This window comes from Oryzias latipes, chromosome 22 (assembly GCF_002234675.1).
Source record: "Oryzias latipes chromosome 22, ASM223467v1".
NCBI lineage: Eukaryota > Metazoa > Chordata > Actinopteri > Beloniformes > Adrianichthyidae > Oryzias > Oryzias latipes.
Genome location: NC_019880.2, coordinates 13,239,628 through 13,266,320, shown reverse-complemented (window position 1 = coordinate 13,266,320; position 26,693 = coordinate 13,239,628). Strand labels below are relative to the sequence as shown.

Sequence of the window (26,693 nt, the reverse complement as noted above, 5' to 3'; positions counted from 1 at the left end):
CCAATCAAAACAGTGGTACGATTAATGGAACCATCTTCAATGTTGTCCCATTGGATAAAACTTACACTTAAGATTGACTGACTTGACACTGCAAGGAGAGTCAAACACTCGGATGGGACAATTGCGTATTTTATCATTTTTATTTTATTTTTAAGGATATTATGACAGTATAATTTATTAACATTTGAAGGTAAACATTTTACAGCTATATTTTTTATTTAAAGTTAAATGACATAAAATTATCAGCAAGGTTAGCTTGTGTACATTTTTTGTATTGCCAGTAGTACTAGCTGATTGATTAATTAATGTAAGTATTGGACTGGAGCGATAGAAACCTAAGTCGTTTTTGTTTGTTTCTGTTTATTGTTCAGGACTTGACTGACCTTTAGCTGTGACGTTGTGTGTCCTGCTGGGGTCTGTCCGGGCTTTGCGGCACGTGCGTGGGGCAGACAGACAGGAGAGATGAGCCGCTTCCTCAACGTCCTGCGGAGCTGGTTGGTGATGGTGTCCGTCATCGCGATGGGAAACACGGTGCAAAGTTTCCGAGACCACAGCTTCTTATCAGAAAAACTCTACACGGGTACTCCAGAGTTTGGTGAGCAGACAATTGCTTTCCAGTGAAAACATTAAAACAGGTCGAATAACAGTGAAAGAAATGACGGATCTGTGGTGTTATTTTCTGTTTGGTCACGTTTTTAGTGAATGGCCTTCAGGCTCGCACTTTTGGAATATGGACTTTGTTGTCTTCCATCATCCGCTGTGCTTGTGCCATTGACATTCAGAACAGAACGTAAGGCTGCCTCTGCTAGTTTCTGCTGTATGTTTTTTTTTTTTTATGACTGCTTTAATGTGTCATTAACCTCTGCAGGCTGTATCACATCACTTTATGGACCTTTGTGCTGGCGTTAGGCCATTTTCTATCAGAAGCCTTCATCTACAAAACTGCACCACTCACTATCGGAGTCATGGCTCCACTTATTGTTGCAAGTGAGTATAAAAAGTCTAAATGATCAAAGAAAACAATCATTTGTTGGGGGTAAAAAAAATCCCATCCCCATCTCGTTTTTGCAGGTTTTTCCATCATTGGGATGCTCATTGGATTCCAGTGTTTTACAGAGACTCAGGAGGAAGAGACCGTCCGACAGAAGAAACGAAACTAGAGGCGACTTTTGACCAGTCCTTTAACATGCCCTTTTATATGTCTATCCCGATATGTATGCATAAATGTATTTTCACAAAATGAACAATATTCTAGAGAATTGATGCATGCCAAAAGGTCTGTTTTTATTTTGTTTTAGTCATTCATGAGAAATATTTCGTAAATCAACCCTCATCCATATTTTTCTAGGAGCATATGCGACCCAAAGAACCCCTACATTTTAAAATAACCAGGGTTATTACCCATCAGTTTTTAACCGAATAGTGTTGTGCATAATTGAACAATTTCAAAAGATTTTAAAAGAAAATGGTTTTTGTCACTGCTTTTCAAAAATATTTATAGATGTTTGAATTGTAGTGAACATGTCAGCTCATGTCCAAAACCTTACTTTCTCATTTTACTTTTGGCTGCCATTCAAATTTACTGCCATTTTCTGCATTATATTTAATGCTCTCTTTCTTTTCTTCCATTAGCCTGTTCAAACAGATTCACAAAAGAACATTTTATGATCGAACTAGAATATTAAATGCCTATTATTAAAATACATTTAACTAAAGTGTTCTAATTGTTAAGTTTCTTGTTCTGTTTAGTTGGTTTTGTAAATTGTTTAGTTTATTTTCCTCTTTTTCTCATTACCCAATTGTTTTGACTGTGTGGTTACTATCCTATCTTTTTTGTGGTCATCTTCATACTTGTGTCACATTTGGCATTTCTTTTATTTTGGTGACATCTAATTGTGATCCCCACATGTAATGACCCATTGTCCAACTTGTGTTCATTTTGAGGGTTTTCCATTACTGTGGTGTCTTTGTGGTTTCAAAGTTTGAATGAGTTGGTTCTCTTTGAGTCTTTTTTTCCAGACATTCCTTATGCATTATTCTTTTAATTTATCATTTGCCTGTGGTTGTTTGACTTTTCTGTGAATCTTTTGAAACTGTTTCCATTTTGTTGTGAAAAAAATATCCTGCAGGTTTCTAGGATGAAATTGGGCCTTTAGGTACCCAACTCTGTCTTGTGTAAACAGAAAAAGTCACACTCAAGACTGCAGTCTAAACGTTTCCTTTACCAACACCCTAAACATTTACAACACAGAAAATGGAAGTATTTCAGTTCCCATCACAATAAAAGTACTAAGAGCTCACACACAAAATTAAATTGTTGCAATTACACAGCTGTACTACAGTACGTCAGTCACATAGTAAAATGCTGATCACAAAAGCATATTTTACACACCAAAAGCATTTTATTCTTCCACCTTAAAATACAAAATAGGTTGTGTGAAAATATTAGGAATTCTTTGAACGTTACTTTATATTTTTAGAAATTCAACCCCTGTGTAGACGTGTCGAATTCACCCATAAATTTGGCAAATTCCTCACTAATGATTTATAAAGAAAGATGCACAGCATCAATCATATGTATAAACAGGATTCAGAAGATTTTCTTCCAGATGATCTTCAATGGTAAGATGGCCTCACTACCATAAAAGGAAAAACATCACAGTTGTCTTCATTGACCGTAGATATTCTAAAAACCCTTAATATTCAAAGAAAACTAGGTTCATTGTAAAAGTCACACTTTGGATAATTGTAAGGAACTTTAGCAGCTTGGTGTTCCAACCACATGTCAAATGTATATGTAGACTGCTCGCATGCAGTTCAGGGTGGTAACAGTCTCCATGTCAGCATTCTTTTGAACATTTATACACATTTCAATAATATTAGATTATTAAGTAAACATTGTTTTCAGTACCACATTATTTTACAGCGTTTTCGTACTCTGGGATGTTATATGGAGCAACAACGTCATCTGCAGTCATTTTCTGTAAGAAGCAAAAGCAGATAATTAGAATTCAAAATGAAATGCAGAATCGTTCCTGCTTACATACATACATGCCTCAAATTAAGTTAGGGAATGAGTCTTTAAGATTTGTAGTTTATCCTGCAGAATTAGTGAGGAATTCTTAAATGAATTGAATTGTTAGTAACTGTTGGTCAATTCATACATAAAATATTTCATAATGATTGCATTTAGAAATTAAGGAACATTTTCTTTACAGCTGTCAATCCCATAAGAAAAGAGAAGCATTGCAAACATGCAAAGACCAAGGTCTCAAACAGTGAAAACTGTGTTTCTGGTGTGTTACAAGTTGGATTTTTTGTGTAAACAATCAAAAGTTGCTTCATCCTCTCAAAGATCCAACATCCTAAACATCTGCACCAAATGTACTCACGCTCTCCACCTGCTCGTTGGCCTTCTGCCGACGGAGCTCTGACTTAATAAATCCTGCAAAAATCCAATTAAATTTACCTGCAAATACCAAACACAATCCAAACAACCAAATCTACAATTTCGTGGATTCTCCAATTTACTTTAAAATGCTCAACAATATTACTAATATGTTTGCTCTAAATATTAAAAAATAGTTCATTTTGTATTCCTTAAAACCGAAAGCGTTTACTGCAGAAATTGCATGTACACTTGTTTTGCATAAAACTTAAAGTAAATAAAATACAACAATTGGCCATTAGGGGGCAATATTTGACCATAGAAAGAATTTCTTGCCCATTTCAATTCCAGTATCAATGGAGAATGTTTTTTGGGATTTCCAATATTTATCGATCATGTCTGACTTATTAAAATACGTGCAGTATCTTTGTCCTATTTAAAAAAAAACAATAGACTTATTACCTGTCATGACTGTTCCTATTAGAAGAAAGATGCATAGGAAGATGTTTCCAGCAAAAGTTCCCCATCTATCCATGATCTTCCCTTGACCGATGGTAAAAATGATTCCGAAGATCTGCAGAACGATGTTCACAAACAAATGAGCACCTCCAAACACAATGCATCATCTGTAAGTTGGACTAAGAAAACACAGCTGACCTGAGCTGAGCAATTCAGCAGTCCAGATGATGTTCCTTCAGATTCTGGATAAGTGAGCTCAACAGCAAACTCAAAACCAAGAGGCAGATATCCTGTCATGAAGAAGCTGCAAATGCACAAGGACCTGAATGGTTGCAATCTGCCAAAGCGATTGCATTAAATGCCATGATTTGATCAGCTTTGATACAGTTATATATAAAATTCAGTGAATGCATCCACATGATGAATATTTGGGGGGGGCGGGGGGATCACAATTGAAATTGAAAAAGAAAAAGTGAAAAGAAATTATGGAAACTTGTTCCTGCCATAAATCAGGTTACTCTAAAAAGTAACAAGGGGAAAAAAGTGCCAAACTTGAACCAATTAAACTTTAGTTAACAGCTCCAAACTGCAGGATCTAATTATTATGAAAAAAAAACATTTTCCCTGTCTGAAAAGTTTAAAAGTCTTAAATATTCAAAATTAAGAGAAAGATTTGGGTTGCATTTGCCAAAAAAAAAAGGCCAAGATTGAAAGAAAAATATATTTGTGGAATTTAACGGATGCCGTTTGACAACAACATACGTCGAAGTTAATTTTTACTCAAAGTTTATAGTTTGCTGTTAAAAATCAAACGCTCCCAAGAATGCGAACTACTCCGCAATGGTTACAACTCATTTATAATTAATCCACATACCCCAAGACTCCAGCAGTGACAAACACCACCCAAAGGTGACCCAGATTGAGGGTAAAGGCGTAGACTAGCATTCCAACCAGAGAAAGGATGTACACAACCAGGGTGGTTAGTCTGCGGAAACAAGGGGATGTTACTATTCACTTTTTCCTTAATTTTTATTTTTTTATTAATAAAAACAAAATCATATTGGAATTATCTTACTTATTTAATGATTCTTGCTACAAAAACAAAATAAAAGACATCTGGAAAGCCATCTTTAATACAATTTTTTAAAGCCGTGCTGTAAGATTTTCTTTTCATCATTTCATTTTAAATATCATTGAACATAAAAAATAAACAAACTGTTGATACATCTTCCACATAGATTATATAAATTCCTCCTGATCCGATCACTACAGATTCCCAGAAAAAAAAAAAACTTAATTTCAAAAATATAAGTAATATGAACTTTGTTTCCTTATTGACCTATTGACAAAACTTTTTGGTAAAAAAAATAAACCTACTCTGTCACACTCCTGCACAGTCACGCGCTAAATATCCTGCAAAATATTTTTGTTAGCATGGCAAAGACCTTTGATTCTTTTAACAGAGCATAATGGGAAGGCAAAAGTCCACAAAATCTGAATCAAAATTGCTTTGACAGAAAGGCTCCTGTTGGCATGTAAGGAATCTGAGGATTTTCACCCGTCATCAGTTTTGACTCACCGTCAGAAAGCAGGGTACAAATAACTCTCACACAAGCAGGAAGGAAAGGGGCCTTTAAGAATTATGGAAATTTGTGCATCAACATTTTATTCACTTCAAAAATAAATAAATACAATCAAAACAAATCTTCCCAGCCACAAAATTAATGGTCAAAATTCTGGGGTACCTTTCTTTAAATGGAAAAACATCCCTTTTAAAAGTTAGAATACTGCAGTTAAACTTGAAAATAAAAGGTGAAGTGAGCTTCTTAACCAAAGATTTATTTTGCGGTTCCTGAGGTTTTTGATTCCACTCTAGCAGCATTGTTAAATGGACATCAATGATTGTTCTTTTTTTATTCATTTATTTATTTTTTAATCCAACTGATGTTAATGATTATTGGAAAACGGGCATTGCCCCTAGATTATTTCAGTGTTTTGTTTTTGGTTTCTCTTGTACTTTTTGTATTTTAAACTTCTGCATAAGAAGATCTTACTTGTAGGTTTTGGTCTTGTCCAACCAAATGCCACAGATGAGGGACCCACCCATGCCAGCAGTGACAATGGTGAGACCGATTCTCCCAGCATTCACCTCCTCACCCTGAAAAAACAAAAAGTTAACATCTCAAATTTAAAAACATGACGGCAATACTTGCAGCCATCTTTAACAGTTCAGAGGTGTTGGTCTTTTGCAGAAGCAAATCAGACAAACGGGGACTTACAGGATAATGTTCAATGATCATCCGGTTTAACAGAGTGGAAACAGCATAGAAGCAGCCCACATTCAGCCCTGCACACAACAGATGCAAATTTAAGACCACAATAGCATTTCTTTTGCATTTGCCAGATTTAACAGCAGCATTCTGTAACATCAAGAAACCAATTTAAACTATATTTGGTTTATTTTGCATAAGTATTTATTTCATAATTAAATATTTACAAATGTAACAAGCAAAAGTCAAAGTCATGAAAGTTCTAATGGCATCAGGCTGCGAAAAAAAAAGGTCAATTTATGTAGAGTTTAAAAATGACTAATAGGTTGTCTTACAACAGAAAAGAGTAGAAGCAAAAATAGTTAAAACGATTGCAATATCATTAAAATTTGTTTGAAAAGAAATTAATTAAGACTGAGACTTTTGTGGAGAGATGAGTTTTTAAAAGCTTGAAAGTGAGTCAGTGTTCCAGATGTCAGAAGGAAGAGACTTCCATAGCTGGGGGATCCAGAGAATGAATGCTCTGAACGCATGGTGACAGGCAAAAATGGAATTTAGCACACACGATTTTTGGCAAATATTTAAATGAAACACTACTTTGAGACAAGGACTCGCATAGACTTTCATTACAGATTCTTGGAGACATGTATAACACAGATAATACAGATCATTCACTTAGTACTCTTTTTTTTTCATAGTAATCATTTAGTAGCAGTAAAGTGTTTTTTCCCCTCTGTTTCATGAACAGTAGAAGCATCAGGAACTCACCATAGCTGATCACAAGTAGCATAAAGGGCTTGTTGACCAACAACCTGCAGATGGATGCTGTGTAAGAGTATTTGTCTGCACAGATGGACCTGGCCTGAGCCTGGGAAAGGGATGGAGGGTTCTCTGGTCTCTCTTCAAACACTGCAGAACAAAAACATTAAAACTTGCATGTTAACCTATAAGATGCTTAGAATTACAAAGACAAAAAATACCTGAACTGTCATTCAGGAGATAGTCAGCAGGTGTAAAACATTTTAGATGTGTCCTAGTGTTTGCACAGAAACATCCTGGCACACACAAAGTAAATCAGAATTCAACTTTTTGGACCATTGGGTAAAAGAACCTTGGAAAGCCAATAGATCCTCCAGGTTACGGATTAGTTATTAATACTGATTTGTTATAAATACAACACAGCTAGTCAGTAAGTGTGTTGGGAGAAACCACAATGCTGAGATGCCAAACTGCCTCTGCATTGCTGACCAAATGCTCCCCTGTTTCCTGACACTACCAATGACCAATAATTAGAGCAGTGAAATGATGTGAAAATACAGGGTATTGAAGGCAATCATTTGCAACTTTTTAAAAAAACCGCTGAGCACTTAAAGTGAAAGAGATTGACATCATTTGCTAATGGTTAAAATATAACTCAGGTTAAGAAGATTTTAAGAATTGCCAAAACTAGAGGTTAAATCGACTCACAAAACACAAGAGTTGAGTTTGTAACGAACTAATGCTACACTTAAAAAGTCATTAAGAAAAAGAAGGGGGGAAAAAAAAAAAATCACTAAATTGTTTTGCTTACAATAAAAATAAAGCTTTACTTGTGGGATGTTTTCTTGATGTAATCACCTTATTTTGATGGGTGAAGGTGAGAGAACAGATCGGCTTCTACATTCCTGCATTCGTGTTTGTATTTCACAATGTGCCAAATCACATCTCATCTGACATAAAGAGATTACAATTACAGCAATTACTGCAGCGGCTCATCCAGCGAGCAACAATGACTTGAAAGGAAAACACATCTCAGGTAGAGGTGGCTTTGCAGGAGTTAGTGCTGGCTGGGAACCGGTCGGGGGAAAAAATAGTTGTAATTAAAACTGACTTGGCAATTAGAAAAAAGGAAGTGAGGTAACAGCTTATGACCCAAACCATCAGAGACACCGCAAATGCTCCAGAAGACAGTTTACCACATTCACCCCATGCCGAAGACTTACCAATAGCAACAAGGATAAAGATGAAGGTGGCCACACCTGCACTGATGTAGAACATAACCCTAATGTTATGCGTTAGCTCGTTCATATCGTTCACATTTGGGACAAGGATGGGGGGGAGCAGGAACCCAATGGCAATACCCATCTGTGAATGAAATGTCCAGCATTGGAGGCGCACCATACAATATATGCACACACAGGTAAATACAAAAACAGAAGGGGATTCAGGGAGCATGTCAGATTAATAGATTAAATTGGAATGAGTAGAAAAGAGTTAGATTTCAGAATGTTTGATTTGAAAAGATATGCTCAAATCCTTATATTCCTTAAGGCTAAAACATTTCCAAATTGATTATTTGCATCTCCATAACCTAAACAAAAAAGTGAGTAATGCTATTTTTTGGGGGGGGGGAAACCATTAAATTTGAAATAGGCAATTTAAAAATATGTCCGTAAGAGATCATAAGAACAATTGTGCATCTTAGGATGAGAGAGAATACATTGTGCAACATTCACAAAAGTAAGATAGGTGGCAGTGACTTTTACAGGGATCCTGGTCAGTATGGGATGCTCGGAATACTAACTGTAGCTGCCAAGCAAACCAACTCTCCAGAAATTATCTTGGCAAACATTGGGATCATCAGAAACAACCTTGATCATCAGGGCACTTGAAGGCAACTTCAACCACAACACCACCTTGGTTATAAAGCACCCATATGAATAAGAGGGGTATAGGTGAGAAAATAGATGATAGCCTGTTGATTGTCGGGGTGCAGTAGAACACAAAGATGTTGCTGATGATGCCATCCTGCAGCCACATAAAAGCAGCATAGAGCAGATGCTGAAGAAGAACAGCAGCACCCATCTCCACCTATTGGCCTTCCATCAGTGGGAAGGAGTGTCATTTACATCAGTGTGTGATCAAAGCTGAGGCTGCCGTTCGTTCATAGTCATCAAAATGAGCCCCCTATTCTTTATGAAGAGCAGCCATTGCTTTGAGTATGTCCAGGATGTCTATTTGTGAGAGTTCCTTCTTATAAATTATGTTAACTCTGCTTAAGTTCTTCCATTTGTCCTCAATTTATGCTACATTAGGGGGGAAGAGATGATGTTGGCTAATGGGACTTTAAAAAAACCAAAAAAAAAAAAAAAAAAAATCCAACTGGAATCAAATGGGTAAAAAAGTTGATGCTTATGTTTACTAATAACAGATTTTTTAAGTGCAATAAATCAAAGGACATATTGTATGCAACTGTGTGCAAATATTAAAATGTATATCTTCAAATCATGTATCAGCCAAAATATCAGAAAAATGTTGTCTACATAAAGCCAATTTTTCATATCTTATTGTACAACTTTCAGCCCAGAGGAAAGAATTGCTTTCTTTAGGCCTTAAACAGGATGCAATTCTGCATAAAGTATGCTTATGACCATTCCTGGTTCTTGAAGTGACCGGTCATGTTACATTAGACCATTTTTTTAAAGCAATTTACTTTCTAAGAGAGCCGAGACTGGCAGGTTATGGTTAGGTTGGTTGGTTATGTAACAGCAGTCAGAGCGCATCACAGTAACGTGTCACCTTCCACATCCCAAAAATCCATAGAAAGAATAAACACACGTGACCTGTCTTGCACTAATAGGGCAACAAAAAGGTGCTCAAGTAAGAATTTGTTTGTCATGTGAGTCTTTTGTATGCAGTAACTTATGTCACTTTAAACATTTGAAAAAGAAAAAAATTGTCCCATTTTAGAGGCTAGTTGTTTAAACTTTTGAAGCACATAGAAGAGAAAATAAAAAGTGGGGATCGTAACTATGGTCTTTGACAGTCAGCAGTGCAAGAACAAAGACATACGGTCAAACAGGGGAAGAAGAAAAAAGTTTTGGATCTTTAAAAAAAAAAAAAAAAAAAAAAAAGGCCAAAAATAAATGAAGAAATGCTATAAAGTACAGCTCAAAGTCACAAGACATTTAGGAGACAAAAAGCAAAAAAACAAAAAATAAATAAATAAACACCATCTGCTTCCAGAAAAAACAACACAAAGGGTTTGTCTGGAACAATTATGCAAAAATAAATGTATGAGCAGACAAACATTTTCTGTCTTCGGTACAACGTTATGAAGAGACTTGTTCTGGGTTGCTGCAATGCTGCTACAGATTGTTCTTACATATAATCATAGCAACGCGTTATTTCTCTCTCTTCCATATTGATTCCCTATAACTGATCACCTTTGTCACCCTTATGCTATCCTAGGCACTTTAACTTCGGCAGTTGGGTCATCTAGACCCACTAGACAGTGCGCTAAGCCTTTTTTCTTCAATGATTTGTGATCTTCACTGGTGTCCATGGATTACATGAAATCTTTCCACCTTTATCCACCTTTGTCATGGTAGGGAGAACACGTCAATGTAAGGGTGGGGTCATCTAAGATAGCACAAGGGTTACAAACCATTAGAAACCAAGCCACCCTGTTTGACACCTACTCTGTTGATAGTAGGACATGTTTACGCATCTGCCAAACAAGATTCAACTTCCCTCCAGGGATTGAACAAACTTTGAAGACTGCTTTAAAGAATTTTCTTTCACCACTTGTTTTGACGTGTTTACCTTTGGGGTAAAAAGTTAGTTGATCACCTGACTGGTTCTAAAACTGCACAGTTCTTACAGGTTGATAAATGAATTGGATTTTTATTTCAGTTAAGATGATTAACATAAATGAGATTGTGCGCAAAGTAGTTTTAAAAAAAGTTCAAATGATTTAATATGAATAATGGGAATATGTTGAAATGTTGTACTTTTCAGTCTTGGAACATTTTCACAATCAAGATAAACCCCTTTAGGGCTTTTCAAGGTAAGCTGGTACTGAATTATGCAGAAATCCTTATGCATAATATGCTTATGCTTAATATCTTAGGGCAATCCCTATTCCCCCAAAAAGCCTACAACAGGTCCTAGCGGTCGCCAGGGCGCATTTTCGTAGGGGATGCAACAGCACCCCACCCAAAAAAAAAATACATATATTTTTTTTTGTTCTTTTACTTCCCACAGCTTTCCTTGACCAAAACCGCCAATGTCTGCGTAATGTTAATGCAATTTGCACTAGGGCACCCCTACTATCAAGTCAACTTCCTGCTAGAGTGACAGTATTTTGCGTTGTCTGTGTAAATCACGCAGGGGGAGGGGAATACGACCAACCATAAACTGTAAAGACCATTGGATGATTCGAGGTGTAACATCACTTGGAAAATGCCTTAACTCCAGTTCTCGTGAAATGAGGCAAAATCCCTCACCATTGCTTCCAGATATGGGCATCGCCATGTTGAAACCAGTCAACAGTGATTGGTCCAAATCGTTCTGAGTCATCGTATTTATGGCAATGGCGGCAGTCGTTGCCATTGATACGATGCCTCAGAGCAACTTGGACCAATGGTTGTCCTACACCTGTAAAATAGGTATCCGTGGCATCAAAGTGAATTTGTTTTCATCATCTCACTCATCTTGACTCTGGGTGTTTGACAGAAAATGAACCAAAGATCAAAGGAAACATCTGGTGCCCAGTTTAGAAAGAAAGGAAGAGGAACACTCAAAGGATAACGGAATACAGGCCGTCTAAAATTAATAATAGCTACGTGTCAAATACAACCAAATTTACTGCTTAAGGAGTAAGATTGAGCGAAAATTACCATGTAACTTTTGAAGGTTTGCACCTAGTTAGAAAAGTCTTGTTAATTAGCTTATTGGTGGATTTCACCTAAGATCTTCTGCCATTCTCATGTACAGGCAATGCATCAGATGCAATGTACACAATTGTCTTTTCTTTTTCCTTCAGTTTTATGTAACACTTATGTGGCACAAAAAAAGAACATATTAGTTTCCATTGATATTCATTCATGAAGCCAATGGAAATGACCAAAATTAAGTCATTTATAATTCGCGTTAGGGCTGTAATCCGCTCATGAAAAACGTACATACTATTAATTGTGAATCCAACTTTACACATATATTTTAATAATGTGATTAATAAAGTAAAATAAATGAACTATATTTTGTGTTGTTGGTATGCAGGCAGGGGCGGGGCTGGAAAGGGGGGTGAGGGTGCTTTCCAGTGTTTTGCCCAGGGCTTCAAACTAGCCAGGTCCGGCCCTGATAACAGGTGATCATGGTGTTTGCTTTGGGATCATGTCCACTGATCTTCATGCAGTCTCAGTTTACAAGCTGCTTTTAGCATAAGGAAGAAACAACCACGAAATGCGAGCTTGCGTTTTCTACTTCCCTTCGAAAGCAAGAGGCAGGGAGGATATAACTTTTTCCCCCACAAATGCCAATTTCTCAAAAATCAGGCCAAACTCAATTTAATAAGCAAAAATGCGTAAAATAATCATTCCATGTTCTTCTAATATATAGATTTAAACCATGACTAATGTGATTACTTGTAATTCCACTTACCTGATTGCCAAAAACTCCAATGGAGCAGGCGGTGGAAACTTCATCTGCGCCAAACCAGACGCCGGCAATCCTGGCAGGTAACCCCAGAATGAAGACTTGGGCGACTGAAGAAAACAGCTGTCCAAGCATGGTCACCCAAAACATGTCACTTCTGGCACTGGCCACTTTAATCCACGTCCCTGCGCAATTGAGCGCATTTGCCACCAGCGCCGTGACGCGCAGTCCCTTCACATCCAGCAGCCAGGTGACCGGGAATATGAAGGGGATGTAGACGAGCATGTACACCATGGACAGCCAGTCTACAGAGAAGCCATCGACTCCATAAAACTTCATGAAGATGTTGTTGATGATTCCGTACTGGATCCACTGGTAAGCGTTGCTAAGAGAGTAGAAGGTGAACAGGAACAAAATCAGCCAGCGCCGGCTTTCCAGACGCGTAGGAACGCCGTTACTCTGCTGGGTTCTGTCTGGTTCTTTGGCTTCAGAGTATACACCATTTTCATTCAAATCCTTTTGGGTCTTCATCTTTACAAGAATTTAAAAGAATCTTTCTGAAAAATAAAATACAAAAACTGAGTTTGGATTACCTCAGACTCTCAAAAGAGCCAGCAACTGAGAAATCTCCTTACAGAGTTGAGCAGAGTTAAGCTGAATTTTGCTCCACCCAGTTGCTGCAAAAAGAAGTGACAAAATCTCAATGACACTGCATTAGAATTTCCCATTTTCATCCAGTTCTTTCATTGCAAGATCAATTCAAGACAGAATAAGGTTCTGTTATCATATACTAAAAAAAAATTATTTGCAAAATTATCTTTTAGAAATATTTAAGTCTCATTTTTTAATGAATTCAAACAAACTTAAATAAACATTTTAGGCCAAATACAAAAGTACAATTACTTATTATCTGTTTTTGTTCTTTGAGTGGAGTTTCTGCTGAAAGTTTGCCCATCAAATTGGGAACACCTGGTTTAAGTTGATTGTTTCAGCTGTTGCACACAATAATTATTAGCTCTTCTTCTGAGCCCTTGGACTTTTTTTTTAAACTTTTGTTCCTGATTTTTCTCTGCTGTATATTCTCGACGAAGATATACCAAAAATCTTTGCAAATTTGCCACAAAAAAAGAAGATTAATACAAATTAAAGCTACAAGTAGCATTTCGGGAGCCCGAGCACGTGCGACCGCCTGGCATGGGCGACAGCCCCAAGAGCAACGTCCTGCTCGAACCGTTTGGCTTAATTCTTCCTTCTGGTTTCTGGAGCTGCAAGCTACATTTAACATGATAGCAGCATGTCGGTGGGGGGGCTGTAATCTGTTGGCTTTAAGGACAGACACTTTTGCCATTGTCCTCACAATAAGTAAAACTAAAACTATTGTTTACATTTTTTGACTTAGAGTAAAGGCAACTAAACATAGGAAAAGTGAAATAAAACCATTCGTTGCTAGACAATGCAAAATTAAACTCAAACTCAAACTTTATTTATTTATATAGCGCCTTTCATTTCAGTTAAAAACACAAAGCCCTAACAGCTGAGATCCTCCTAAACTGGTCAGTCCACCAACATCTGTGACTAAATGCCACATGAGCTGAACTAACCTGAATTTCTGGAGTTCCTATTCAAAAGAAAATACTAAAAATGTCTATGAAAGTTAGCAATATCAGATATTTCTGAGATACTTAACTTATTTCTTTATTGCTTGTTGCACTGAGTTAAATTCATTTGTGTAAAAAAGATCCCAAACAAACAGCACACGTGTGTCTTCCTCAAGAGTCAGGGTTTCAAAAATATTTATCCTGGTGGAACTTGGAGCAGAGCTGGGGGGTATTCCAGAAAGCAGGTTATGCTAGCTCCCACGGTAAGTTTGAGGCTAAAGAAGTTGATAACCTTAGCTTTCGGTTCCAGAAATGGAGGTGTGTTTCAGGGTATGTCAAGTTGCCATAGCAACTCATGCTCTGAACATAACCTGGTCTGGAGCAGGTTTAGTTGAAGGTTAGTTTGTTTTCAGTGAGGTGAAGCAACATGACATGTCCATTTGAAGATGATTTAGTGGATGAAGAAGCCCAGATGATACTTTTTCCACCGTGACAGGGTGATAAGACCACATGTTGATGTTGGAAAGATCTGTTTTTTTTACTTTGATCTAACTTAATTATTTGCTTCAGTTAAGATAAATCATTTTTTTAGTTAAGTCAGCTTAACAATAACACATTGTCAGACAGTTATTTTACTTTCATTAAAATTAATTCAATTAAGTTGGTGTAACTTTGGTGCTGCTTTTAGAGCGGCACCGCAATGGATTGTGGGGTACCATTCCCTTTGCCTGTCTGGACGGATTTGGGTTTAAGTGTGGGTATGTCACCTAATGTGTTTAGTTGTTTAGCTGTTTTGCCGAGTTATTTTGTCCTACTATGCTTAAATCTCTGCACCATGAAAGAGAGGGAGGGAGAGGATGATAAGTTTATATAGCAACCCTACTGGTGTGTTATATGAACACAATGTTGGAAAGTAGGTTTGTGAATGTATGCCTGCTGAGCATATAGTATCTTTCTTTTCATTGTTATAAAAATGAGTATATCTGCCGGCTCAAACTTAGACATATGACAGTTCAAGAATTATAATATATTAAGATAGAAAAAAGATTAATTGAATTGGAGTAATATGACATTTAGTTAGATAAATGTGTAAAGTTGAGTTGTATAGTATAAACACTAATTAAGATTTATAAATGTTAAGAAATTAGGTTGAATAAATTTAACTCAATTACTTGTTACCAATAGAAGTAATTCATTTAAGTTGTCAAAATTGGATAAGTTATATATATGCGTCACAAGGAAAATGGAAATAAGATCAGAAACTCTGAATTTACTTTGTCTGTTCTTTTTCTCCAAGCAGAAACTCTTTCTTTTGCTGATGATGCAGCCGTATTACTTTTTTGACGGACGTATAATCTTCACACGCCGTCATTAAAATCTCAGACTCCGTCTCACTGAAGTATAGTGCTCTTTTTTGTTCTCCACGCGGTGATCCATTGAGAATGTCTTTATGTACTTGACGTGCACGTGCATTAACCCAGGGTTACCAAGTCAGGCGTAATTACGCTAACTGATGTCAGGTCTTTTGGAACCGACATACCCAGAGTAAGCAAGTTCAGGCGGATTTCAGCCAGAGTTCAGGGTTAAAGTCAGGGTAGTTTAAACATGCTTCCTGGAATACCCCCCTGGACTGAAAGCCAAAAAAAAGATGCTGCCCACTGTTTTTCTCAGACTTGAATAAAAAGCTTGTCCAGAAGGTCATTTGTAGATCCATAGATTAATGAAGATGCATATCATACATGTACTATTTTGTCTTTATGGGAAAATGTATTGTTTTATTTCACTAGTAATTTTAAGATGATGGAAGCTGTGGTAGACATTGTATTTATTACATGCAGGGTGCACCATTTTTTACACACGACACAAAAAAATCTAAAAATATGAAAGAAATAAAAAGACATGCATGCGTGGGTTTTCTCCGGGATCTCCGGCTTCCTCCCACCGTCCAAAAACATGCTACATAGGTTGATTGGCAACTCTAAAATTGTCCCTAGGTGTAAGTGGGTGAGTGAGTGGATGTGTGATTGAGGATATTCCACCCTGCGACAGACTGGCGACCAGTCCAGGGTATCCCTTGCCTACGCCCAAGTGGCCGGGATAGGCTCCGGCAACCCTGTGACCCCGAAAGGGAATAAACGGTTAAGAAGATGAATGAATGAATGAATGAATGAATAAAAAGACATTGAGCTTTTTCTTTGCAGATGCAACGTTTTTTAAATAAAATATTTATAGTATGTTTTTTTGTAGTTTAAAAGTAGTTGTAGTAGTAGTAGTAAAATTGTGCATTTGTTGGGTCTAGTGTGATTATCAACATACCTTGACCACAACATAAATTTCAGCTTTTTAGAGATTGATTGGCATTTGAATTAAGATGTTACAGTCAAAATTGCCCGATATGTTTCAACAATCCAGTCCAGAAGTGAGCTACTTTGGGAGTATTTCAGGCAGACTCTAGCAGTGCTTTACTTCGGTTAGTCCTCCCTAGGGCGGTCCAGTTAATCAACTCACCTGTTCAGCGTCCTCCTGCGTTTGTCGCCCTGAGCTCCTCCCCGGCTTCCACCTGTGAGCTCCGTTAGGGGTAGTTTATTACCCCTAACGGGGGGTAATGGAGTGGGGCCTTATGGAGATCTTGTCTTATGTAATTGAACGGAGCCTTATGCAAAACTAAAAGAATGTGAAAATAAATGTATTTACTGCATGACTTGTCTGACTGAAATAAATATAGGTCCAAGTCCTTAAAACCAATCAAAACAAGTCAGATTGACTGCTTGTAATTTCATTACCATAAAATATTGTATCAATTAAGACACACTAAGTTTCAAAATTAATTAAAAATAACTTGCATGTGTGAAACATGGGCTATATTTGTAAAACTCACAGGACAAAAGGGCTGGGCAAAATAAAATTGGTGATGAGAGGGGAAAAAAACGAATAACCAAGCAGATGCTGTAAAAACTAAACAGTAATTTATTCAGAAAATATAATATTGAACTTTTTGGATAGCTTATATGCTTATATAACATCATATACAAAAGTATAAAAAACATAATTGGTTGTAACAATATTGTATCAGAAAAAAAGGTACAATGTAAACACTCCAAATATATATGTGCATAAATGACGCCTGCGCCAAAACAATCAAATAGAGAACAAACAGGTTCTGCTGCTGGACCAACAAATGTAAGAAGGAAAGGTCAGGAGGCAATTTGTGTGATAAAGTAAACTTCTGTCTTTGTAGGTGCAACATTATCCTTTAGAAAAACTGGTAAATAGTTGTTTTCATACGTGTATGACATTTCATATCATCAATATGCAATGATAACCTCTTTCTAGTAGTTTTTTGGATGTCCTGTTTCTTCTTTTTCTACTTAAAGTAAAATTTTACGATCTTTATTTATTTATTTATTTTGGGATTAATTGTAGTAAAACAAGATTTTTGGTGACCAAACAAGAAACGAACAAATTTTATTTACAACATGACAACTGATTTGTTCAAGTTATATTCAACATGGCCATGTGTAAACTTAAAACAGCCTGTAAATCAAATGTTATTCATTGGCAAAATAGTCATTTCAGTTGACGGATCTGATCTCAGGACTTATCCACTTGCTTTTAGGTCAGCTTTTCCTTGTAGCTGAACATTTTTAAAAGGTTTTCTATAAAGGTCATGCCCCTTTAGGTAGGAATTTAAGTAGGAACAGCATGGAAAAGCTAAAAACTGCTTGGAACGTAGTTTTTTTAACTAAACTTGTGACATTTTTTTTTGTTTTGTTTTAGGTTCTGATGACCAACAGGAGAAAGCTAAGAATAGCCCTGTGACTCCTCGTGTGTCAGGACCGCCTTTTTTGATCTCGAAGCCCCAAACCTAAGTGCTAACAGTTTTCTACAACTCCTTTAAGTGTAAGAAGAGTCTGTGCCTTCACTTTGCCTCCAGCTGCTGCAGCAGGGGATTCACCTCGTTCTCCGGGGTTTTAACACTGTCTGTCCTGACAATACATGTGGGCCGATGACGGTTGAGCATGAGGATCAGCTGCTGTCGCTCATTCTTCAGCTCCTCAATCTGAGCTTTAAGGTCAGAGTTTAACATCTCCAATCTTTCCGACTCCTTTAAAAACAAATGAGATGGTTTTAATGAGAAAAATGATCAAATAAACACAAGGATTCAATTTTTTAAACATAATATCTCACCTTTTGAAGATAATCTGTCCTTTCTTTTTTTTTGTTCCGACATCGAGCAGCAGCCACTTTGTTCTTCTCTCGCCTTCGCTTTCTCCTCTCTTCTTCTTCATCTTTCTACACAAAGGAATAAAAACAATCATAGTTTCCTTTTCTAATGTGGAAAGCCATGGATTAAAGTGACAAAAATGGAATTATAAAGTCACATTTCACATTAGTAGTATGACATTTTACATTTTGGCTTAAATATTAGTGCGTATCTTTCTATTTACTCCTTTAAAAAAATTCATGGACATTTTCATTTAAGTGATTTAGGTCATGAAATGAAACACTTCTATACAAAACACACTTAGAGCATTCAAAGCACATCTTCAATTGCTTAAACTACAGTATTTAGATAATATTCTAAATTAGACTGTGCATGATGAAACCCAATGTAATGTGATTCAGCAGGAAAAAAAAATACTAAAGAAATTAGATTAAATTCAGAGTAACTTAAAAAAAGGCCTCCATTGTTTTTCCTCACTTTAAATGCAAGTTTGTGCTAAAATATCACTTTTTTTTAAACATCCATATTTGATTTGTTTCACAAAAGCACTGATGCCACTCCACTATGAAAGAATAAAAGTGAAGGTTGAGTTTAAACCTAAGAAAATGTGCCAGCCAGACAGCTATCAGGTTATAAGTTACCATCTTCTCATGGGGTCCTGTACCTCCGTTTTAATGACTAACGGCCTCTTTCCCAGACTGTCAAGGAAGTGGAGGGGTGACAACATTGTCCCAAACTCCTGGAAGTCACCGATTTTGAGCTTGTCAGTCAGCGTTGTGGCAGAGATCCCGGCCAGCGGGCCCAAGCTGGGCAGGGAACCTGCTGTTACAGACGGATCTGGAATTTGTCCTGGCATCACGTCAGACTCGACCTTTATCACCGCTGTTGAAGGAAGAGAGTGAAGATGAACCAGTTAGACCAACAAAAACCTCAAACATTGTGTCCCGTCTGCGTGTTATTACGTATCCATATTTTATTAGAGGGGAAGAAAAGCCCTGTAATCCTGGCAGAAATAGTATAAAAAGGAGTTTCATGTAGTGTTCAGCTTGTTCAAAGACATTTAGATGACATTTACATAGACGTTTGTAGATACCGGTACCTGAGCTGACAATATCAGGAATTGCTTATTTTTTTATCACCAAAAAAAAATAGGAAGCTGAAAAATAAAAATTATTGTCTGTACCATTTACAATTAAATCTGCAAAACTTTGAGTATTTGAGTGATTTTATTCATTTTTCCTCTGTTCACATGAACAGCAGAATTTCTGCTTTGGTGCTCATGAATGTAAACATCAAGTTTTTGAATGCAATTTGAAATGATATTGGTGTTAAACACACTATGTGGATGAAAACTTGGATGTTGATTTAAACTGAGATCATGAAATTTGAACTAAATCAGCTCATTGGCAGCTATATACCACCATTTTCTATAAAAGTTTGAATTTTTGCTGCTTTATTATTTTTCTGAGCTGAGCTTTTTCTGTTGGACAGATTTTTCTGTTACAATAGGTGGTTATGAATCTTCTGACATACTAGGTGTATATTTTTTTATAAACCCCATTTGTATTTGAGGCTAAACTTTTGTATTTGTACTTGTAATGGTATTAATTATTTTTGAATACATCTTTTCATGGACTGGATGGGAACAAAAGGAGAGAGTGGGATGTTTTATTATTCTTAATATTTTATATTTAACATCCCTTTTTTAGGAGTTTGAAGAAAAAAATCTAATTTCATCTCAAAAATAGGAAAGACACAACATAAAGACAAAAGAAAAAACCCCTCAGAACTATATTTGTGTTGCTAATTTTGTTTTACCAAATGCTAGGTGGAAGGAGTTTCCCAAAATTAAAAATAAATAAATAAGTGATGGCCAGTTTAATTCAAAGGATTCAAATGGGTTTAATGCACAGTTAGGAAAAAGGTTTCCCTGCACAATGAGATGCTTACTTTCCTGTCTGCTCAAAATAAAATATAACTTCTCATCAGTAAAAATTTAGTGTTTTTCTTCCAGTTTTGGTTTGGCAAACATGTGGGTATGATCAGATAAATGCTTCCTTATATTTTGTAGACAAAAGCTGACAAGAAAAAAGAAAAATCAGCAGCTCAGAGTGTTTCTAAACCACACGACAGCCTCTTATCCCAAACAACCAAGTTTGAGGAGAACGTTTGGTGCTTAAACTTTGTTTTCAAGAAAAAAATGAATTCACAACAACAAAATACTAGTTTAAGATTGACAATAGTCTTATTTAACAAGAGGTCAATGGAGAAAAGTGGAACCACGTGTCGAAACTGACTCAAAACGCAAGTTAAAACCTTTTTGTTATTGTTACAAAATAAAAGTGTAGTTTGAAGCAAATAACAAATGTCTAAAAGGTCACAAACACTCATTGTAGTTGATTACTGGCATTAAGGCTTGTAAATGTGAGTGAAATGAGGATTAAAAACTCATAAATAACACTATAACATGCTGGGAAAAAAGGTCGACCTGAAAGCGGAAGTTACTTTTATTTTTTTCTCCTTTTTTTCTTCAGTGCGGCATTTATCTTACGTAACTCTGCTTTTCCAGCACAACGGTCGACCATCGCAGATAATCGACTTCCTGTTAATAATTCCAGTTTAAAGGCGCTGTCGGCACCGCGCCGATGGAGATATTATACAAGACAAAAATGAGAACATTTTGTCCTGAATTGTGTGAACGTTAGGGGAGCTTCCAGGCGGTGCTGTTTCTGAAGCGTGCCTGGCAACGAGGCGCGTTGACTTTACCACGAAAAAATGCAGGGAAACATCAAAATAAAAGCCTACTTTTTATATAGAAAAATGTGACCATTATTATTCCCCTCTGCGGCCAGAAAGTCGTTCATGGATTTAAGTTCATAACTTTGTTACTGACCTGACTTTGATCCCAGGTGCAACAAATGTCCTTTTTTCTGCTCAGCCGAGGGTCGAGAGTAAATCCTGAAAAGTGGAAATCGTTGCATCAGCCCGATTTGTTTTTTAACGGGATCCCAATCTGGGAGGATTTGGGAATGCGGAAATTAGGGTATGCCTACCAAAACGTAAGCAGGGATGTTTAAAAAAAAAGTACATAGTGGGGGGAAGAAGTAGGGAAGTCACGCCGCTCCTCCCATCAATAAGCAGAGGCTGCTTGAATGAGGCTGCAGTGATGTGGCTCAGATTCGGGCCGAACTGCAAACACGCAATCACCCACTACTGGGAGCCCACTTTCCTCTAAATTATAGCTGCTGATGACCAACTCAAATAAGAATAGTGATTTTTTTGTTTTTGTTTTTTTGGTAACTTGTTCTTGTAGCATTTTTCATCAGGAGAAGACGGACAATAAACCTCGTTTGAAAACCCTTGTGTTTATGATGCAAAAACTACAATCGGCAATTCACAAGCTCCCTGCTCCGCCCTTTTTAATGCATCCACTTGTAGATGACTAGATCCACTTACGTCTTCATTTTCGTCGTCCAAGTTGTCATCTGGCCCCAAACTGTACAGCTGGATAGCCCCAATATTGCTCTCCATTTTTGTTGCACCACTGTTAATGATAGGTTAGGGTTGTGAGGGGCTGTAAACTGGCGTGAACAAAGGGATGATGGGAAATGAAAAAAGGCTCACTCCACACAACTCAGAGAAGATTTTCGGACGAACTTCTGCCGCTCTACAGAAACTATGTCCAAGAAAACAACACTGTTTATTTATTTATTATTTTGCCTAAAAACAGCATAACTATAATTAAAGACCACACGCTTTGAAAATTGATCAACAGATGATTGTACTTAAAATCCATATCAGGTAAACTACTGGTTCCGATTAGATAACTTCACTTTGGGTATCAGATATAAAAACCTTTTATTTTAAACAAGAAATAATCAAAACCATCAGCCACAAAAAAGAGTTTGAAGAATTTATTGATATCATTCACCAGCATGGATATAATCAATTATGTCTGGGTTTTAAAAAATAAAATTATGAATTGAGTTTTATCATCAATTCACACATCAAATAATCAGAAATATTTTTGTTATTTTATGTATTTTCTTTCCAGTCAAAAATAACTCTTATTTTTTGATGACAATATTCCCAACTTAATAAATAAAAAGTTAAGCTTTACTTCTTTTAAGAGTGTGAAAACATTTTTCAAACCAAATTGGCAAATTTGTTGATATTTCCCTTAGCAAAAAGTAGTCTATTTCAGTATACTACAAGTATACTTTTTTCATAGTAAAAGTGAGGCAGTATACTTAAAGTGTACTTTTTATATTCTATTTATAGCTATATTGTAAACTTAAAATGGTCCAATTTAGACTGAAGAAGTATTCAGTTGGTATACTTCCCACACTATAGTATACTTGCTAATCTCATTCTCAAGTGTACGTAATAAAATAAACTTCAAGTGGTCTACTTTTTGCTAAGGGTACTGCTATTGTTAATTTTGGCAGTGACACACAGCCCTAAAATTAATGCCTATCTTTTCATTTTTTTAACAAATCTATAAGGTAAAAAAATAAATAATAAGTTACATCTTTATAACATATATATGTACTATATAGCACTGGATGTTTTCATGGAAAACTGTCAACATTTGAACATTGAGGTCAATCCACAGTTGATGGCGTTTGAGGTATGCAGGTATACTGAACACGAGTGGATGAGTAAATACGGCGTTTACAGCAATCGATACACTACCGACACCAAAAAACACAAAACCGTACTGGAACACTTCGACTGCCACGATACACTGTAGATCGAGTAACAGATCGGATATATGTGGGCTCTGAAAAATCCCTTGGAATATCTTCATGCGCGTTATAATCCAGTCTTTCCTGGTAAGTGAAGAGCCATGCTTTTTAGCTACACCGCTCTGTTGGCTGAGCATCTGGAGAATGTTTCTGATTGTGTAGTCACACACGAGACATTTCATGAACTCTTATTACAGCATAAGGGGCATTCATTGCTGATTTCATTTCAAAGTTCTGGGTTTGAACTCATCTCTTTTGCATTATAAGGCCAGAAGAGTCGGGGAGTTGAGAATGTCTACGGATTCTGCTTTGCTTCCTGGACCTTTGAGATGGTCCAGTCCCTCTGCCAGAGAGTCCAGCTCAGGACAGGCAAAGGTAAACACAGACAGGTAGCTGCTGCAGGTGGGGGTGGACGTCACTACAGGGGTACTGAGAGGCTCTAGGTCACTGGAAACAGACTTATACAAGGTCTCCCAGTCCGACACCCCAAGAGAATTGCTCAAATCTATGTCTGGCACTGATCGAGCCGTCTCCGAGGAGGTTTTCTCCTCCAAACTGGGTAACATGTTGTCTAGAAGTCCATCCTTAATGTCCAGAGACGGCTCAAGATCGCAGATGTTGATCTCAGCGCTGGCACACAGTAAGATATTAGAGTTCCCAGAGATAGCTGTGGATGGATCATTGGGGAAGTCCAAGTCTGGGAGTGAAGGTGCTTCCTGGATGTCCTCCTCTGGAAGTCTGTCCTCATCTGGACTGGGCAGTAGCTCCAAGGACCCCGCTGGCTCCTGAAAAATGGACTCGAGCTCTTCTGGCATCTGACAAACTGGTTTATGTGAAGCAAGGACAAACTCAAGGCGCTCTTTCTCTTTGAGCAGGTTGGCTATTTCCGTCTCCAGGGCTGTTTTTTCCTCCTCCAGCTTGTCCGTCTCCTTAAAATAGGATCCACAATGAAAGTCATCAAACAGACAAATGCACAGCGGTGAGGTGCATATCAGGGCATCGCTGTTTACTTACAGCTTGAAGTGTGTCTGTGAGCTCTCGCCTTCTGTTGCGACACTTTGCTGCAGCCATTTTATTCCTCTCCCTTCTTATCCTCTTTTTCTCCTCCTCTTCTGGGGAAAGCTATAGGATGCGGAAAAAAGTAATGGGATTATCAACTGTAAGAATCCTGCCATTTCATTAGCTAATCCCCTCCATCCGCTCCCACTTTCAACCTCAGAGGAATGGCAAAAGCATGTTTCGCTGCAATGCTGCTAAAAATAGACCATTGTTGCAGACTTGTTGTGACCTGAATATAAATTGTCTGCCTATGGAAGGCAACACAGCACCCCTGCACACGAGCATCCCTTCACTGGCGAACGTGCAATATTTCCATCCAATCACAAATGGACTTCATCAAAGCTGACGGACCCACCTGCTCTGCTTTTCCCTTCCTGGCAGCATTTTTTCCCTTATTCCCGCCTGCTTTGGGTGTTGCCTGGTGAGAGCTTTGCGGTTCATTGGCTTGCTTCCTACCCAGAGACAGGGAGACAGAAGTAATAATCGTAGGCTGGACCATCCACTGGAAATCTGGGGTAGACGATATGGCTGTGACTGTAGGGACAAATGCAGTGTCTTCAGGGGCATCTGGGCAAATCTCCTAAAAAGAAGAAGATTAAAAAGAAAAGCAATTTGATTTTTAAATAATAGATTAACTGCTACCAATACAAAATTACTAGAAGACCTTAAATCATTTTTAGAAACCAGAGGATACCCCTGCATGCTGCAATTTATTTTTAAAATCATGCCTCACCACAAATAGCCTCTTTCGGATCGATATTTGACTTTATGGCTGAGTCTGACGTCAACACTGACGCAGGGAGGCTGAGGAGTCTCCTGAATGGATTTATTTTTCTCAATGAACCGCTGCATCGACACGCTCACAATTGGTCCGGAGGACTGGGGGGGGGGGGGGGGGGGTCATAACAACCCAGCCACAGTTTAAAATGCGCCTGCACTATATTTTTAAACCATCCCCTATCATTTTGTTCTTACATGTAAATGAGCAAGAATCCCATTGAATCAATAACGTAAACAATGCTTACAAAAATAAAAGCAGCAGGGCGGATGCTGCACGGATCCCAAAAGGAGGAGGAGGATGGGGTGGGGGTGGGGGGTCCATACCTGCGTGTTGTTCTCGGATGAAGCTGGAGAGGTGGCCTCTTCAGGCGATTTCTGGCAGAGTGTCCCGACTGGAGACTCTGTCCGCAAGCTGGAGGGGGCTGCATCCATATTATCAGGCGTTAGATTGTGATACATCACGCATGCAGGGGAAAAACAAACAAATAAAAACAAAACCAATACCACGCTGGACAAATATGACGCCGGACCTCCGTTTGGGCTGAACGAGTGGGGTCTGTTCTCCAGGTGTATACCTGGTTACTGAATGACTAGAATGCAAGCCCCTCCTTTTATGCTCCGCTTGAATTTTATGAATGAACCAAGACTGTACCATCCGCGGAAGAGGGGGGCGCCATGAGAGCCTTACATTTTTCTCGAAGGAAAAAAAAAAGGCTCACAAATAAAAATATTTCCCTAACAATAAACCATTATTATCCATGCGAGCAGGGACTTTTTCTGCCCCATTTATAAATGTATTAAGGAACAAAAACAAAAGCCTGTTTTTACATTCATGTATGATATTGACATTCTAACAGTAAAAAAATAAAAATGGCCAAGCATTTCTAATATTAGCAAAAGCTAATTTCAATACAGAGTTAACGATTCTTAACGCCCTTGAACACAAAAAATGAATTATATTGTTGTAATTTTTGGCAATCTGCCCTGGGGAGGCTCCCCTTGAGCTCAGCAGCTGATATTATTGTCCAAAACTGACAATTGCCAGAGGAGCAGCAAAATTCTTGTAAACTTGTTCACTAAATTTGATCTAAACATCTATTGTTTAGTTTTTCCAATGTCAGTCGCTCTCACAAAAAATTAAATAATTCAAATATAGAATACTAGCTATATTTCTTAACAAGTCCAAATTTTCATATCTATATTTAAAAAAACATGTTTTTTAAATTTTCTGTTTCGTTTTTAATTGAAAACTATGTTGAATCTGTGAAATCCTTTCCAGACCAAAATTTGTCAAGACTTGTTTTGCTTTGGATTTTGTTGGGTTTGTGGTTCCAAATTTAAATGGTTTTTATTTGTTATTTTATAAAGGTATGTTATTACCTTTAGTATATCCTCCTGCCATTAATGTTTGCTCATTCCATTTGTTAATATATATTTCAGCATTGTCAGCAAAGGGGAAATAAGAAAGGAGCTGCATGTCTGTTCAGCAGTTAGTGTTACTAAAGATTAGAAGAGGTTGGTTTGGCTGTCATCACTCCCAATTTGTTGCCCTAACCAGCCTTGAACGTCTTGCTTTAATCCTATTCTTATACCCAGTTTTATGAGTTTACTTTGTAAAGGTGGTTGTGTCACATTTAATGATTTGGAACTGTGGGGGGAAAAGGGCAATCAACAGTGCATTAACATCATTTTTCTTTTGAATCTTCTTCTTTCGATTGCCTGGACTGTAAAAAGATGCAATTTCAGTTA

General features: G+C 37.4%; 4 protein-coding genes across 8 annotated transcripts; 1 reads left to right on the top strand and 3 right to left on the bottom strand.

The window, feature by feature from the left end:
* Nucleotides 1-56: 56 nt before the first annotated feature.
* Nucleotides 57-2,199, top strand: erg28 (ergosterol biosynthesis 28 homolog). The gene is made up of 5 exons (XM_004082329.3): nucleotides 57-190; nucleotides 372-595; nucleotides 700-790; nucleotides 869-987; nucleotides 1,072-2,199. The coding sequence occupies exons 2-5, from the start codon at nucleotides 463-465 to the stop codon at nucleotides 1,158-1,160; spliced, it is 432 nt and encodes a 143-aa protein (XP_004082377.1). The 5' UTR covers nucleotides 57-190; nucleotides 372-462; the 3' UTR covers nucleotides 1,161-2,199.
* Nucleotides 2,200-2,202: 3 nt separating this feature from the next.
* flvcr2 (feline leukemia virus subgroup C cellular receptor family member 2) lies at nucleotides 2,203-13,500 on the bottom strand. The gene is made up of 12 exons (XM_004082328.4): nucleotides 13,438-13,500; nucleotides 13,170-13,211; nucleotides 12,541-13,091; nucleotides 8,100-8,241; nucleotides 6,886-7,026; nucleotides 6,127-6,194; nucleotides 5,902-6,005; nucleotides 4,722-4,832; nucleotides 4,046-4,151; nucleotides 3,851-3,962; nucleotides 3,393-3,445; nucleotides 2,203-2,981 (listed from the first exon to the last, which is right to left on the bottom strand). The coding sequence occupies exons 3-12, from the start codon at nucleotides 13,063-13,065 to the stop codon at nucleotides 2,916-2,918; spliced, it is 1,428 nt and encodes a 475-aa protein (XP_004082376.1). The 5' UTR covers nucleotides 13,066-13,091; nucleotides 13,170-13,211; nucleotides 13,438-13,500; the 3' UTR covers nucleotides 2,203-2,915.
* Nucleotides 13,501-17,076: 3,576 nt separating this feature from the next.
* jdp2 (Jun dimerization protein 2) lies at nucleotides 17,077-21,836 on the bottom strand. 3 transcript variants are annotated; one of them, XM_020713703.2, is made up of 5 exons: nucleotides 21,814-21,836; nucleotides 21,251-21,315; nucleotides 19,022-19,239; nucleotides 18,321-18,425; nucleotides 17,077-18,237 (listed from the first exon to the last, which is right to left on the bottom strand). In XM_020713703.2, exons 1-5 carry the CDS (start codon nucleotides 21,819-21,821, stop codon nucleotides 18,052-18,054), a joined length of 582 nt encoding a protein of 193 aa, XP_020569362.2. In that variant the 5' UTR covers nucleotides 21,822-21,836; the 3' UTR covers nucleotides 17,077-18,051. The 3 variants fall into 3 exon arrangements, with proteins under 3 accessions (XP_020569362.2, XP_020569363.1, XP_023807714.1); XM_020713704.2 differs by lacking the exon at nucleotides 21,814-21,836 and adding an exon at nucleotides 21,411-21,544; XM_023951946.1 differs by lacking the exon at nucleotides 21,814-21,836 and having other exon boundaries at nucleotides 21,251-21,547.
* A 420-nt stretch (nucleotides 21,837-22,256) lies between these two features.
* Nucleotides 22,257-25,562, bottom strand: LOC101165186 (proto-oncogene c-Fos). Of its 3 annotated transcripts, none has more exons than XM_020713725.2 (4): nucleotides 25,269-25,562; nucleotides 24,520-24,616; nucleotides 24,120-24,227; nucleotides 22,257-24,034 (listed from the first exon to the last, which is right to left on the bottom strand). In XM_020713725.2, exons 1-4 carry the CDS (start codon nucleotides 25,370-25,372, stop codon nucleotides 23,366-23,368), a joined length of 978 nt encoding a protein of 325 aa, XP_020569384.1. In that variant the 5' UTR covers nucleotides 25,373-25,562; the 3' UTR covers nucleotides 22,257-23,365. The 3 variants fall into 3 exon arrangements, with proteins under 3 accessions (XP_020569384.1, XP_020569386.1, XP_020569385.1); XM_020713727.1 differs by lacking the exon at nucleotides 25,269-25,562 and adding an exon at nucleotides 24,930-25,044 and having other exon boundaries at nucleotides 24,520-24,744; XM_020713726.2 differs by lacking the exon at nucleotides 25,269-25,562 and adding an exon at nucleotides 24,898-24,977 and having other exon boundaries at nucleotides 24,520-24,744.
* Between the last annotated feature and the right edge of the window lie 1,131 nt (nucleotides 25,563-26,693).

What these genes read in the sequence shown, in the direction of transcription:
- erg28 (XM_004082329.3), top strand. Translation starts at nt 463, where the DNA reads ATGAGCCGCTTCCTCAACGTCCTGCGGAGCTGGTTGGTGATGGTGTCC. An exon ending in CACGGGTACTCCAGAGTTTG is followed by an intron (nt 596 to 699) that starts GTGAGCAGACAA and finishes TCACGTTTTTAG; the next exon opens with TGAATGGCCTTCAGGCTCGC. An exon ending in GGCTCCACTTATTGTTGCAA is followed by an intron (nt 988 to 1,071) that starts GTGAGTATAAAA and finishes TCGTTTTTGCAG; the next exon opens with GTTTTTCCATCATTGGGATG.
- flvcr2 (XM_004082328.4), bottom strand. Translation starts at nt 13,065, where the DNA reads ATGAAGACCCAAAAGGATTTGAATGAAAATGGTGTATACTCTGAAGCC. An exon ending in TTGGAGTTTTTGGCAATCAG is followed by an intron (nt 8,242 to 12,540) that starts GTAAGTGGAATT and finishes TTTCATTCACAG; the next exon opens with ATGGGTATTGCCATTGGGTT. An exon ending in AATAGGAACAGTCATGACAG is followed by an intron (nt 3,446 to 3,850) that starts GTAATAAGTCTA and finishes GGATTTTTGCAG; the next exon opens with GATTTATTAAGTCAGAGCTC.
- jdp2 (XM_023951946.1), bottom strand. Translation starts at nt 21,338, where the DNA reads ATGCAACGATTTCCACTTTTCAGGATTTACTCTCGACCCTCGGCTGAG. An exon ending in GCACCTGGGATCAAAGTCAG is followed by an intron (nt 19,240 to 21,250) that starts GTCAGTAACAAA and finishes TTCCTTCAACAG; the next exon opens with CGGTGATAAAGGTCGAGTCT. An exon ending in GGACAGATTATCTTCAAAAG is followed by an intron (nt 18,238 to 18,320) that starts GTGAGATATTAT and finishes TTGTTTTTAAAG; the next exon opens with GAGTCGGAAAGATTGGAGAT.
- LOC101165186 (XM_020713727.1), bottom strand. Translation starts at nt 25,016, where the DNA reads ATGCAGCGGTTCATTGAGAAAAATAAATCCATTCAGGAGACTCCTCAG. An exon ending in ACGTCAGACTCAGCCATAAA is followed by an intron (nt 24,745 to 24,929) that starts GTCAAATATCGA and finishes TCTTCTTTTTAG; the next exon opens with GAGATTTGCCCAGATGCCCC. An exon ending in GGAAGGGAAAAGCAGAGCAG is followed by an intron (nt 24,228 to 24,519) that starts GTGGGTCCGTCA and finishes CGCATCCTATAG; the next exon opens with CTTTCCCCAGAAGAGGAGGA.